General features: G+C 37.6%; 1 protein-coding gene across 3 annotated transcripts in view; it reads left to right on the forward strand.

Moving 5' to 3' along the window:
- Nucleotides 1–15,241, forward strand: part of ESCO2 (establishment of sister chromatid cohesion N-acetyltransferase 2) — a 36,403-nt gene extending 21,162 nt beyond the window's left edge. For 2 of the 3 annotated variants that reach the window (XM_021074432.2, XM_084997756.1), the window contains 2 exons: nucleotides 10,481–10,656; nucleotides 13,853–15,241. In XM_021074432.2, coding sequence (XP_020930091.2) covers nucleotides 10,481–10,656; nucleotides 13,853–13,985 — 309 coding nt within the window. In that variant the 3' untranslated portion in view covers nucleotides 13,986–15,241. Of the gene's footprint in view, nucleotides 1–1,992; nucleotides 2,042–3,543; nucleotides 3,729–10,480; nucleotides 10,657–13,852 lie in introns of those variants that run through there. The other variant, XM_084997755.1, reaches the window with a different exon arrangement.
- The last annotated feature ends 314 nt before the right edge of the window (nucleotides 15,242–15,555 follow it).

Consider the following 15,555-nt stretch of genomic DNA (forward strand, 5'->3'; position numbering starts at 1 on the left):
TATGTAGTGATAATAGGTAAATACAGATTGTTCCTGATTTATGAGGGTTTAATTGACAATTTTTTGACTTGAGGATGGTGTGAAAGACATACTTGTTCAGTAGAAAACATACTTTGAATTTTGAGTTCTGTTCTCTTCCCAGGTTGGCCATATACATTTCTTCTTGTGATACTGGGAAGCTGCAGAGATGAGCCAGGCCATCACAAGAGCAAACAGCCAACACACTTAGAACCATTCACTACCCATATGATTATTTTCTTTCTCACTTTCAGTACCACATTCAATAAATTACAAGAGATATTCAACACTTCAAACTTTGTGTTAGGTGATTTTGCCAAACTGTAGTCTAATGTTTTGAGCACATTTAAGGTAGGTGAGGCTAAGCTGTGAGGTTTGGTATTAAATGCATTTTCAACTTACAACCTATGTTTATCAGGCTGAAACCCCCTCATAAGTTGCAGAGGATCTGTATTGCCAACTAACTGATACATACATTCTTCTGTTCATTCTCATTTTAGAAGCAAAGTTTCCTTTTTTATTTTTTTTGAAGATTTTTATTTTTTCTATTATACTTGATTTACAATGTTCTGTCAATTTCTGCTGTACAGCAAAGTGACCCAGTCATATATATATGCATATGTGTGATGCATATATATATACACACACACATTCTTTTTCTCACATTATCACATATATATGTGTGTATATATTCTCACAGTATCACATATATATGCGTGTGTGTATCTATATATGCATATATATAGATACACACACACATTCGTTTTCTTACATTATCCTTCATCATGTTCCATCACAAGTGATTAAATATAGTTCCCTGTGCTGTACAGTAGGATCTCATTGCTCATCCACTCAAAATGCAATAGTTTGCATCTACTAACCCCAAACTCCCAATCCACCCCACTCCTTCCTCCTTCCCCTTGGCAACCACAAGTCTGTTCTTCAAGTCCATGAGTTTGTTTGTTTTCCTTAGATAAGTTCATTTGTGCCATTTATTAGATTCCAGATATGTAATACTATGTGGTATTTGTCTTTCTCTGACTGACTTCACTTAGTATGAGAGTCTCTAGTTGTGTCCATGTTTCTGCAAATTGCATTATTTTGTTCTTTTTTATGGCTGAGTGGTATTCCGTTGTGTATGTATACCACATTTTCTTAATCCATCCATCTGTTGATGTTTTCATGTTTTGGCTATTGTGAATAATGCTGCAACAAATAAAGGAGTGCATGTGTCTTTTTCTTTCTTTCTTTTTTAAGGCAGGCAAAGAGTGAGTTTATTAGCGTAGGATGTTTGTGAGAGTACCATATCTTTTTCAGTGGAAAAAGTTTTGTCTGGATATATGCCCAGGAGTAGGATTGCTGGGTCATGTGGTAGTTCTATATTTAGTTTCTAAGGTACTTTAATGCTGTTTTCCATAGTGGTTTTACCAATTTACATTCCCACCAACAGTGAAGGAGGGTACCCTTTTCTCCACACCCTCTCTAGCATTTGTTATTTGTTGACTTGTTTTTTGAGGGTGTTTTTTAGGGCTATAGGTGCAGCATGTGGAAGTTGCCAGGCTAGAGCTCAAATTGGATTCATTAACCACTGAGCCACGAAGGGAACTCCTTGAATGGTTGTTTTTTCGTTATCATTTGTCTCAAGGTATTTTTAAATTTCCCTTTTGGTTTCCTCATTGACGTATTGGTTTTTTAGTAGCATGTTATTTAGTCTCCATGTAGTCAGTTTTTTTTTTTTTTCATTTCTTTTCCTGTGGTTGATTTCTAGTTTCATGCCATTGTGGTCAGAGAAAATACTTGAAATAATTTCTATACTCTTAAATTTGTTGAGGTTAGTTTTGTGCCCCAGTATGTAGTCAGTCAGTCCTTGAGAATGTTCCATGTGCAGTTGAAAAGAATGTATATTCTGATTTTTTTTGGATGTAATGTCCTGAAAATGTCAACGAAGTCTAACTTTTTTATTGTGCCATTTAGGATCTCTGTTGCCATATTGATTTTCTGTCCAGAGGATCTGTCCATTGATGTGAGTGGGTTATTGAAGTCTCCTACTATTGTATTCCCATCAGTTTTTCCTTTTATGTCTGTTAGAATTTGTCATATGTATCTGGGTGCTCCTATATTAGGGGCATATATATTGACTATTATAATGTCCTCTTCTTGAATGGATCCTTTTATCATTAAATAGTGTCCTTCTTTGTCATTTCTTTATGACCTTTGTTTTGAAGTCTGGTTTGTCTGATATGAGTATCCTGTCTTCCTGTCTTTTCCATTTGCATGAAATATCTTTTTCCTTCCCCTCACTTTCAATTTATATGTGTCTTTTGCCCTAAGGTAGTCTCTTGTAGACAGTGTATTGTTGGCCCACTCTTTGTTATCCAGTCTGCCACTCTCTGTCTTTTGATTGGAGCATTCAGTCCATTGACCATTAAGATAATTACCGATAAATATAGGAGTTCCCATTGTGGCACAGAAGAAAGGAATCTAATTAGGAACCATGAGGTTGTGGGTTTGATCCCTGGCCTCAGTGGGTTAAGGGTCTGGCATTGTCATGAGCTGTGGTGTAGGTCGCAGACGTGGCTCAGAGCTGATCTGGTGTTGCTGTGGCTGTGGCATAGGCCAGCAGCTGTAGATCTGATTCAGAACCTAGCCTGGGAACCTCCATATGGTGTGGGTGCAGCCCTTAAAAAAAAAATAAAACAAAAAAACCCCATATGTATATATATATATTGCCATTTTAAACCTTGTTTTCCAGTTGATCCCATGTTTTTCCTTTTTTCCTTTTTTTGATTGGATGATTTCCTTTTATTTTATGCTTGTGTCCTCTTTTTATTTTTTGTGAATAATGTTTGGTTTTAATTTGTGGTTGCTCTGTTTTTCAAGTATGTTAACCCCTTCCCATATCTGCTTGCTTAAGCCTGATATTCATATAGGCTCAAACACATTCTAGAAAAAAAAGAGTCTAGATTTTCTTACTTTCCTTCCCCACATTTTATTTTGAGGTCCTTTTTTAACATTTTCATATTTGTCCTTTTGCTGTTCCTTGTGTTTATTGTCACTTTCACAATTTTTTTTTCCCTTTTAGATCTGTATACTGGCTTATTTAAGTGATTGCTTTCCAACTGTGATTTCCTCCATCCTATTTCTTCTGACTTCTTTTTTATTTAGAGGAGCCCTATACGTATTTCTTTTAGAATGAATTTAGTATTTATTATTGTACTCTTTTTGTTTGTTGGAGAAATTCTTTATTTCTCCTTCTATTTAAATGATTCTTGCTGGGTAGTTTTCTAGGCTGCAAATTTTTCCCTTTTAGAAATTTTTATATATCTTGCCACTCTCTTCTGGCCTTTAGGGGGTTCCCTTTTAATTAACTCTTTGTTTTTCCTTGCTACCTTTAGAATCCTCTTTTTATCTTTTGCCATTTTTATTATAACATGTCTGGGTGTGGGCCTGTTTGGGTTCAACTTGTTTGGGGCCCTCTGTGCTTCCTGTATCTTGATACCTGTTTTTATTTATTTGTCTTTTTAGGGCCACACCTGCGACATACAGAAGTTCCCAGGCTTGGGGTCAAATTGGAGTTGCAGCTGCCAGGCACAGCCATGCCAAATCTGAGCCATGTCTGTGACCTACACCACAGCTCATGGCAACACTGGATCCTCAAGCCACTCAGTGAGGCCAGAGATTGAACCCAAGTCATCATGGATTCTAGTCAGGTTTGTTACCTCTGAGCCACAGTGAGAACTTTGATATCTGTTGCCTTTAGATTTGGAAAGTTTTCAGCCATAATTTCTTCAAATATACGTTCAATCCCCTTTTCTTTTTCTTCTTCTGGAATCCTTATTATCTTTAGATTGACCCACTTTATATTATCCCATAGATCTCTTACATCGCTTTCACGTTTTTTCATTTGTTGTTCCGTCTGCTGTTCTGATGTGTTATTTCCATGATTCTGTCTTCCTAGTCAGTAATTCGTCTGCATTATTCATTTTGCTTTTCTGTGTCTTTAACTCAATTTGTGTTTCTGCAAATGAATTTTCTAATTTTTCTTGGCTCCTCATATTTTCTAATTACTTTCTAACGTAATCTGCATTACGTTCATATCTGCTCTTAATTACTTCATATTTGTTCTTAATTCCTTCATTATTTTTACTATATCCTTTTTGATCTTGGTGTCTGTTGGACTGCAGAGGTCTGTTTCATTATTTGCTCCTTCAGGTGAATTCTCCTGTTCATTTAACTGGGAATGGTTCCTGATCTTCTTCATTTTGCTTATGTTTTTCTTATTCTGTGAGTTCAGGGAAAACAACTACATAGTCTTGGAGGGCTATTTATATGTCTGAGCATCCCTGGGTATTTTGTAAGGGCTTACTATTTATTTTTAGGCTGCTGCACATGCTTCCAGGGAGATGGAGGCAATGGGCAGGGCTAGTAGCTAGGGCCTGGTGCTAGGCCTTTGACAGTGGTAAGAACCCAAAGGAAGGTGGTGCAGGCTGCTCTTTCTTGCAGGGCCCTGGGAAATGACTGTGATTGGGCAGGTGTAGGTGGCACCTGAAGCATTTGGCAATGGCAGCAGCAGGGTGGGTACATTTGCAGGGGAGGGAGAGCAACAATGGGTGGTATTTGGTTGCAGTGCCCTTTTCTTTGCCGACCTTAGAGGTGACTGGGGCTGTAGGTAGTGCCTGTTCACAGGCCCCTTAGTGGTGGTGGGCCATGCCCATCTCTGGTGTCTGAGATAAGTGCTGTGGTGTGCCCCTGCTGCCTGTAGACCACACAAGAGATGCTTCATCGCATTTAGCCCTCCTCTGCCATAGCCCACATAAGAGACGCCCCATTGCCTGTAGCCCATGCAAGTGGCACCTTACCACCCATAGCCTGTGCTAGAGGCACCCTGCCCTCTGAGAGTCTGCACATGCGCAAGAAAAGATATTCCTGTGGTGGTTTGCCCTCACCAACAAGGGTGCCTTGCTTCTCCTGTGGGCCCAGATCTCCGCCTAGGTTCCCATGGCTGTGGCGTCCTGCTCCCCAGCCCCTTGGACTCTCTCCATACAGCCAACCCTGGTCCTCAGAAATGACCTCTGGAGTCTCAAGTGCCCAGCTCCCACCTGAGTGTCTCAGCCTCTGGTTTCTGGGGGCAGCAGTGTAGATGATCTGTGCATCTCTCACTCACTCTGCTTTGCCCTCCTCAATCCAGCTGTTGCACTTTTCTCCACAACTTTTGAGGTCCCTCCCCTCAACCGATCTCCCCATCAGGGTGGCTTCCCAGGGTGTGGGTTCCTTTCCTCTTAAACAGCTCCCTCTCAGGAGTGATAGACCAGCCCTGATTCCTTTTTTTCTCTCTTTTTTTTTTTTTCTTTTGTTCTACCCAGTTATATGGAGGGTTTCTAGTCTTCTGCCAGCATTCAGTAGATGTTCTGTGTGAATTGTTCTCCATGTTGATGGGTTTTTCTTGATGTGTTTGTGGGAGAAGTTGAGAACCACATCTTTCTCCTCTGCCATCCTGATCCTTGTCCTTCCTTTTTCATGTTTTAAAGTTTTATGGAAATGTAGTTGATTTACAGTGTCATGATAATTTCTGCTGTCAACAAAGTGATTCAGTTATACATGTACATACATCCATTCTTTTTCAGATTCTTTTCTCATATAGATCATCATAGACTATTTAATAGAGTTCCTTGTGCTATAGAGCAGGTCCCTGTTGGCTAATCCCTCCATATACTGCAGTGTGCATATGCCAATCCCAAGCCCCCAGTCCCTCTCTCCCCCCATGAACTAACCCCTTTGGTAACCATAAATTTTTTTTCAAAGTCTGTGAGTCTGTTTCTGTTCTGCAAATAAGTTCATTTGTATCCTTTTTTTCCCCCACATAAGTGACATCATATGATGTTTATCTTTCACTGTCTAACTTCACTTAGTCTGATAATCTCTAGGTCCATCCATGTTGCTGCAAATGGCATTATTTCATTTGTTTTTATGGCTCAGTTTTATTCTAGTGTGTATATGCTCCAAATCTTCTTGATCCATTTCTCTATTATGTTTTTTTCCATATAGGTGCTCAGGAGTAGGATTGCTGGATCATAGATAGCATAGTTCTATTTTTAGATTTTTGAGGAACCTCCATACTGTTTTCCATAGTGGTTGTACCAGTTTACATTCCCACCAACAGTGTAAGAGGGTTTTCTTTTTCTCCACACCCTCCAGCATTTATTGTTTGCAGACTTTTTGTTTTTGTTTTTGTTTTTGTTTTTAGGGCTGCACCTGCAGCATATGGAAGTTCCCCAGCTAGGAGTTGAATTGGAGCTGGAGCTGCTGGCCTACACCACAGCCACAGCAACACAGGATCTGAACTACATGTGCAACTTTCACCACACAGCTCACGGCAATGCCGGATCCTTAACCGACTGAGCAAGGCCAAGAATCTAACCTGCATCCTCATGGTAACCTGCTGAGCCACAAGGGAAACTCCCTTGTTTGCAGACTTTTTGATGGTGGCCATTCTGGCTGGTGTAAGGTGGCACCTCATAGTAGTTTTTGATTTATATTTCTCTAATAATTAGTGATGTTGAGGATCTTTTCATGGATTTCTTGGCCATGTGTATGTCTTCTTTGGAGAGATGTCTATTTAGGTCTTCTGCCAATTTTTTGGTTGGGTTATTCTGGTGTTTCTCAGTCTCTTGCACTTCCAAACAGACTTTAAAGTATTCTGTCTGCTTCCAAACAGACTTAACAGTATTTTGTTCTATGAAAAATACCATTGGTAATTTGATAGGTATTACAATGAATCTGTACATTTCTGTGGGTAGTATAGTCATTTTAACAATATTGATTCTTCCCATCTGAGAGCATGGTATGTCGTTCCATCTATTTGTGTCATCTTTGATTTCTTTCATTAGCATCTCATTGTTTTCAGCATACAGGTCTTTTGTCTCTTTAGGTAGTTTTATTCCTAGGAATTTTATTCTTTTTAATGTGATGGTAAATGTGATTGTTTCCCTAATTTCTCTTTCTGATCTTTTCATTGTTAGTATGTAGAAATGCAGTAGATTTCTGTGAATTAATTTTGCATCCTGCAACATTACCGAATTCATTGATGAGCTCTAACACTTTTCAGGTAGTATAGGATTTTCTTTTTTTTTTTTTTTTTTTTTTTTGTTGTTGTTGTTGTTGCTATTTCTTGGGCCGCTCCCGCGGCATATGGAGGTTCCCAGGCTAGGGGTCGAATCGGAGCTGTAGCCACCAGCCTACGCCAGAGCCACAGCAACGCGGGATCCGAGCCGCGTCTGCAACCTACACTACAGCTCACGGCAACGCCGGATCGTTAACCCACTGAGCAAAGGCAGGGACCGAACCCCCAACCTCATGGTTCCTAGTCGGATTCGTTAACCACTGCGCCACGACGGGAACTCCGAGGATTTTCTGTGTATAGTATCACATCATCCGCAAACAGTGATAGTTTTACCTCTTCCTTTCCAATTTGGATTCCTTTTATTTCTTTTTCTTTTCTGATTGCCATGGCTAGGACTTCCAAAACTATGTTGAGTAACAGTGGTAAGAGTGGAAATCCTTGTCTTGTTCCTGATCTTAGAGGAAATACTTTTAGGTTTTTGCCATTGAGAATTATGTTAGCTGTGAGTTTGTGATATATGGTTTTTATTATATTGAGGTGGGTTCCCTCTGTGCCCACTTTCTGGAGGGTTTTTATCAGAAACGGGTGTTGAATTTTGGCAAAAGCTTCTGTATCTATTGTGATGATCATATGATTTTTATTTTTAAATTTGTTAAAATGGTGTATCACATTGATTTCTGGATATTGAAAAATCCTTGCATTCCTGGGATAAATCCCACTTGATCATGGTGTATAATCCTTTTAATGTATTGTTGGATTTGGTTTGCTAGTATTTTGTGAGGATTTTTTTTGCATCTGTATTCATCAATGATATTTGCCTGTAATTTTCTTTTTTTGTGGTATCTTTGATTTTGGTGTCAGGGTGATGGTGGCCTCATGGAATGAACTTGGGAGTATTCCTTCCTCTGCAATTTTTTGTAATAGTTTCAGAGGGATATGTGTTAACTCTTTTTCTAAATGTTTGATAGAATTCATGTGTGAAGCCATCTGGCCTGTACTTTTTGTTTGTTGGAAGTTTTTTAATCACAGTGCTTGTCTGTTTTCTGTTTCTTCCTGGTTCAGTCTTGGAAAATTGTACCTTTCTAGGAATTTGTTGATTTCTTCTAGGTTGTCCATTTTATTGGCATATAGTTGCTTGTAATAGTCTCTTATGATCCTTTGTATTTCTGTGATGTCCATTGTAATTCCTCCTTTTTCATTTCTAATTTTATTGATTTGAGCCTCATCCCTTTTTTATCTTGACGAATCTGGCTGAGGGTTTATAAATTTTGTTGCTCTTTTCAAAGAACCACCTTTTGGTTTCATTGATCTTTGCTGTTTTCCTCATTTTTGTTTATTTCTGCTCTGATCTTTATGCTGTCTTTCTACTCACTTTGGGCTTTGTTTGTTGTTCTTTCTCGAGTTGCTTTAGGTGTCAATTTAGGTTGTTTATTTGGGATTTTTCTTGTTACTGAGGTAGGCTTGTATTGCTATGACTTTTCCCTCTCAGAACTGCTTTTGCTGCATCCCATAGATTTGGGGGTTATTGTATCTTCATTACCATTTTTCTCTAGGTTTTGATTTCCTTGGTGAACCATTAGTTGTCCGGTAGCATACTGCTTAGTCTAGGTATGTTTGTAGTTTTTGCAGATTTTTTTGTTGTTGATTTCTGGTTTTATAGTGTTGTGGTCAGAAAAGATACTTGATATGATTTCACTTAAAGTTATTGAGGCTTGATATGTGATCTATGCTAGAGAATGTTCCTTGTGCACTTGAGAAGAATGTGTACTCTTCTGCTCTCAGATGGAATGTTCTATAAATACCTATAACGTCTATCTGGTCTAATATCATTTAAGTCTTGTTGATTTTCTGCTGAATGTTCTGTCCTTTGCTGTGAGTGGGGTGTTAAAGTCCCCCACTATGATTGCTAACAACAAAGGATGTTAGCAATTGCCTTTATATTGAGGTAGTCCTATGTTAGGTGCATATATATTTATGGTTTATATCTTCTTAGTTTGATCCTTTGTTGTTATGTAGTGACCTTCTTTGTCTCTTGTAACTGTCTTTATTTTAAAGTCTCTTTTGTCTGATGTAAGTATTGCTGCAACAGCTCTCAGAAGCAAAGTTTTTTTTTTGATGGTAGTTAAAACTTAATATACATTTATCAGAACAGCTGCAGTGAAAAATAGTGACAATAGCAAATCCTGGTGTGGATAAAGGGAAACTAGATTTCTCATACATTGTTGGAGGGAATGTAAAATGTTAATAGCCATTCTAAGAAAATTTTGGCAGTTTCTTAAAAAACTATTCATATATTTATTGTTTGACCCAGTAACCATATACCTGCGCAGTTATCCCAGAAATGAAAGCTTATATCTATGCAAAAACCCATACCTAAATTTTATAGTAGCTTTATAGCAAAAGCTAGAAACATCCAGGTCCTTCAGTAGGTAGTGATGAAACAAATTTGTACATCCATACAGTGGACTATTACTAAGCAACAAAGGAACAAACTATTGATAGATGCAACAACTTGGACAGGTATCAAGAGCATTGTGCTGAGTGAAAAAGAGCCATCCTTAAAAGGTCACATGCTGTATGACTCCCCCTATATGATGTCCTCAAAATATCAGAATTATAATAGAGATGGAGAATAGATTCAATTCCTAGGGCTTAGGGATGGTTGAGGAAGGACAATGAGTATGATTGTGAAGTGGTAGCAAGAGGAAGAGCTTTATGATGATGTGGTAGTCTGTATTTTGATTGCAGTAATGATGAAATGAATATTCAGGTATAATGAATTGTCATAGAACTATACACACACATTGTACCCATGTTAATTTCTTGGTTTTGTTATTATAGTGTAGTTATGGAAGATGTAACCATTGGGGGAAATTGGGTGAAGGATACATAGGTCCTCTCTCTACAATTTGTCAACATCCTCAATCTAAAAAACCTTGAAATACCAACCAAATGTTATAGTTTATATTCATAAATATTCTTTAGTGTTAACCTGTTTTTTAGGATATCATATATACATCTTAGGATGGAGAGAATGGGAGAAGTTTATGTCCTTTATTAATAGTGAGGCTCTGACTTATAATTTTTTGAAATCAATAAAAGAAGGAAGTTACACATTGGTGTAATACACTAGGATGTGGGAATATCTTCACGCCACTGCAGTTGTTAAGCATTGTGTGAGTAAAATGGGAAGAAATTCAGGAAGTATCTACTAATTTTAGCATTTTTAGTGAAGGTAGAGTAAGATTAATTTTAGATACTTAAGTTTAAAGAATGGCTTTTAAAAAGAAATGTGAACTCAGCTGTATTGTTAGCTCTAGATGCTTCTGTGTGTTATTGCAGGCTTTCCGTGTCCTGTCTGAACCAACTGGACCAGAATCCCTGAGCTCTAAAGAATGTCATAGGGCTTGGCAATGTTCAAATGTACCAGAACCTGCAGTCTGTGGGATAAGTAGGATCTGGGTCTTCAGAATGAAAAGAAGAAAACGCATTGCAAGACGACTGGTAGATACTCTCAGGTAAGAAATAAAATGGATTAGACCTAGATCAACTGTCCCAGAACCTTTCCCAGGTCATGAGCCAAAGGAAATGATGTTAATGAGATATTTCTATGTAAAAAGTACCAGTCAGGTTAAGGCAGAGCTGGCACTGAAAAAGAAAACAATATTAGATACTAATAGTCAATTTCAGGCACAACATTCCAAGTCTGAATGCTTTTCAAACTGCCTGTGGTCAAAGACTAGTTTTATTTCTTACAGACCAACCCATTAATAAACTGCAATAAAGATGAATTGCTAGGAAATGAAAAAAATAAATGGAAAATATAATCCTAAATTTTTATTAGATTCAACAGATGTAAAAAGAATTAGAGAAATTGTACACGGTTGTTTACCACGTGTGACTAGATGATTAATAAAGACTTGCTGTAACTCACAACTATAACTAAATGTAAAAATGCAATAGCAAAACAACCCACAGCATGGGAAAAAATATTTGCAAATCATTCATCTAATAAGAGTCTAGTAAGTCCAGCATATATAAAACAACTCTTACACCACAACCAAAAAAAGGACAAATAACCCAATTTAAAAATAGGGAAAGGGAGAGTTCCTGTCGTGGCGCAGTGGTTAACGAATCCAACTAGGAACCATGAGGTTGTGGGTTCGGTCCCTGCCCTTGCTCAGTGGGTTAACGATCCGTTATTGCCGTGAGCTGTGGTGTAGGTTGCAGACGCGGCTCGGATCCCGCGTTGCTGTGGCTCTGGCGTAGGCTGGTGGCTACAGCTCCGATTCGACCCCTAGCCTGGGAACCTCCATATGCCGCGGGAGCGGCCCAAGAAATAGCAAAAAGACAAAAAAAAAAAAACAAAAATAGGGAAAGGATTTCAATATATTTCTTTTCTTTTCTTCCAAAGCGCAAGTAACAATTGGCTGATAAGCACGAGAAACTATGCTTAACATCCATAGCTATAAGGGAAATCACAAACCAAAACCATACAAGATACCATTTCACAGCCCCTAGGATGACTAATCAAAAAAACGGGGAAAAGAACAAGTGTTGGTGAGGATGTGGAGAAAACTATAATCCTTGTGTGTGGTTGATAGGAATGTAAAATGGTGCAGCTTCTGTGGAATGTTTGGAAGTTTGTCAAGAAATTAATTTTTTATCATATGACCCAGCAATTCTCCTACATATATACTCAAAAGAAATGGAAGCATGTGTTCATATAAAAACTTATACACGAAGATTCATAATAGCCCCCCAAAATGTCAACAACCAAATTCATGATTAATAGATAAATATAATGTGGTATATCCCTGCAGTACCACAATGGGGAAATTCAGCCAGGAAAAGGAATGACACAGACTACAACATAGTCAGACCCCGAAAACACTGTTAACTAAAAGAAGCCAGTCACAAAAGACCCCATATTATATGATACCATTTATAAAGAACCTCCAGGGTATGTAAATCCATAGATAGAAAGTAGACTAATGATTTCCAGGGGCTAAGGGAAGGGTAACTTCAAAGTGACTAATAGTGTGCACAGGGTTTCTTTTGGGGTGATGAAAATGCTCTTGAATTAGATATTGGGGGTGGCTGCACAATTTTCTGAATGTCTAAAACCCACAGAATTATACACTTTTAATGGGTGAGTGGTATATAAATTCTCCATTTTAAAACTCCTGTTATGCACACTTTGAGCTAACACAGCATGTTGGTACTTAAAGTTGATGTGACAAATGAGTTTGCTTGTGAATTACTTAATCTAGCTTGGATAGATGAGTTTCACAACACTTACTCTCCCAATTTGTATATTTAAGATAACAGATTACAAACCAATGACTACACTTTGCCCAAACCAAGGGCTACACTTTGAGTTGTACTGTAAAAGCCTTTGGGATCTACACACTTTTTAAGAACACCAAGAACACTGTGGGGCTCCAGTCTTGGGCTCTAATCCTAGTCACCTAAACATACCTTACTCAGGGGAGCAATGAGAAAAGGTGACTATAAAGATTTTTATTTGATAGATAGGACTTCTAGTACAAATTTATGCTGATGAGCTAGCAAGTAAAAAGCCAGAGTTTTAGGACTCAAACCCACTCATCTAATGTCCTTTCTATAGCTAATACCAATCATAAAGACAATAAGAACTATTTATTTACTTATTGTCTTTTAGGGCTGCACTGTGGCATATGGAAGTTCCCAGATTAGGGGTCGAATCAGAGCAGCAGCTGCTGGCCTACACCACAGCCAGAGCAACACCAGACCAGAACCACAGCTTCAATCTACACCACAGTTCATGGTAACACAAGATCCTTAACCCACTGAGCAAAGCCAGGAATCAAACCTACATCCTCATGGATATTAGTTGGGTTCATTACTGCCGAGCCACAATGGCAACTCCAATAAGAACTATTTAATCAAACCAATATTTTACTTCAGATTCTAGTAAATTGCGCAATATACTTTGTATTGATTTACATAGTAAGTTTACCAGAAGCTTTTATCTTAACTTCTAATTGAATCCAGTTCTTTAATTTTTTATTTTGAAGTAATTTCAAACTCTAAAAGAACAGCAAGAACAGGAGTTCTCGTCGTGGCTCAGCAGTAACAAACCCAACTATTATCCTCGAGGGCGTGGGTTTGACTCCTGGCCTCGCTCAGTGGATTAAGGATCTGGTGTCGGAGTTCCCGTTGTGGCTCAGTGGTTAACGAATCTGACTAGGGACCATGAGGTTGAAGGTTCTATCCCTGGCCTCGCTCAGTGGGTTAAGGATCCAGCGTCACCGTGAGCTGTGGTGTAGGTCGCAGACGAGGCTCAGATCCCACATTGCTGTGGCTGTGGTGTAGACCCCTAGCCTGGGAACCTCCATATGCCGTGGGTGTGGCCCTAGAAAAGACCAAAAAAAGACAAAAAATAAGAAAAAGGATCCGGTGTTGCCATAAGCTGGGGTGTAGGTCGCAGACACAACTTGAACTCTGCATTGCTATGGCTGTGACATAGGCCATGCCGGCAGTTGCAGCTCTGATTTGACCCCCTAGCCTGGAAACTTCTATGTGCTGTGGGTATGGCCCTAAAAAGAAAAAAAAGAATATCTAAAGAGATGAAATTTTTTTATTTGGATTGTTTTAAAATATAATTGTGCTCATGTTTAATCAAAACGTTAAATTGGTTTTATTGTTAAATTGTCTTTTCCTCTTTTTCAGGAACTGCTTCATGTTCGGCTCTTTCCTCAGCACTAATGAAATAGCATTTTCTGACCCAACACTAGATGGCAAGTTATTTGCAACCAAGTACTGCAACACCCCGAATTTCCTTGTGTACAATTTTAATAGTTAAAGCTAATTTCAACTATAGAACAGTTACTGTGTGGGTGATTCTGATAGCCCATTATCATAAAATACAAACTATTTAACAAATTCAAAATAAAAATACTAAGACACACACGTATACAGAAGCCTGCCTTAGTTTTAATCCTTAAACAGAGGTAAATTTGTTAAAAATTATCTGGGGATTCAAAGAAAGGGAAAAAAAATCACTGAATGACATACTGACTAGCCCTCTGAGTCCTTTATTATGAAATTTTGTAGTTGTAACTGGAAAATTACCTGCTTCCTACATAAGAACATTGACAAAGCATGGTGGTTTTCCACAGAAATTTTCTACTTATATTTATAGAGCACACTTTTGGGCCAGAATTATCTCATGCCTGATCAGAAGCAAACAGGAAAATTTAAAGACAGGTAAATAATTTCCTGAATTCGTACACAAAATTCTCACTTTATAGATACTTGGCTGTAGCACCTCAGTTTGAGTATATTTAAAGTATTCTGAATTTCTAACTTGTACCAGGTAAAGATAATAAGATTTTCATAACTGTTTATATAAAATAGAATTCTATAGCTTAACGTCTTTATCTTTTTAAAAACCATTAATCAAAAGTACCCTGTCATCAGATTTAATTAAAATTAAACTTTGTAATTGCACTATTGTCATTTCATTAATTTGGGATGTTTGAAAATGCTAATTGTGTTACTTTTCTTTAGTGGACTTATTACTGGTGGTTGGTATCTAACAAAATGGATGCCCTGTTGAATTAAATTATTCATATGGTTACATTTTTAAGTGTATGGTAACAGAACCAAGGTTAGTAAAATATATATATATATGTATACATCTAGGCTGACGAGTCACTGAACATGATGACATTTGTAAAAATACCTAAATTTGCACACGTTTTTCTAGTATAATTCTTGGATACTTTGTAAGCAAAGAATTGTTTAGATTTTTTTATTTTTTAAAAATTACTTATTTTCTCTGCAATAAAGCTGTAGGAAAGTAGTTATCCAGGTTGTAACTCTACATAAGAATTTGTTCCTTTGCATTCTTTTATTTGCCCAGAAGTGAATGGTTCCAAAATTTAAAAGCCTGGGTTCCAAAAACATGGGACTGTTAAAATGTGTATAATGCTATTTTCTGCCCTGCTGTGTTTTAAAATTGTTTTAAATATTTTATTTAAAAAATTTTATTAACATTATTTTGCTTAATACTTTTATTACAAATTAAAATTCTTTGCAATATTCTTTATCATACAATTGAATGTACTGATTATCATTTTTAATCATTGTTTGTATTTATAAAAATAGTACATACTCTATAAAAAAAACAATCATCGAAAACTGTTATCTACACAGAAACTTTCACACAGACTTTTGTAGCAGCTGTTTGACCTAAAACAGACTACTAGTTATTTCTCCAGCAAGAATGGGTTTGAGACAAGTAAAGAATTACAATTCAGGGTCTGCCACCATGTTGACCATGTTCAAGTCTTCAGCAAAAAATGGAGAGGAGAAAGAACTCTTAAAGAGGAGAAAATCAAGCCGGGAGGGCTGTAGTTAACTATGAATCT

Source organism: Sus scrofa, chromosome 14, assembly GCF_054392235.1.
Source record: "Sus scrofa isolate SSC_HxYL_T2T_F1_AM1 chromosome 14, Sscrofa_HxYL_maternal_Yorkshire_Landrace_v2.0, whole genome shotgun sequence".
Taxonomy (NCBI): Eukaryota; Metazoa; Chordata; class Mammalia; order Artiodactyla; family Suidae; genus Sus; species Sus scrofa.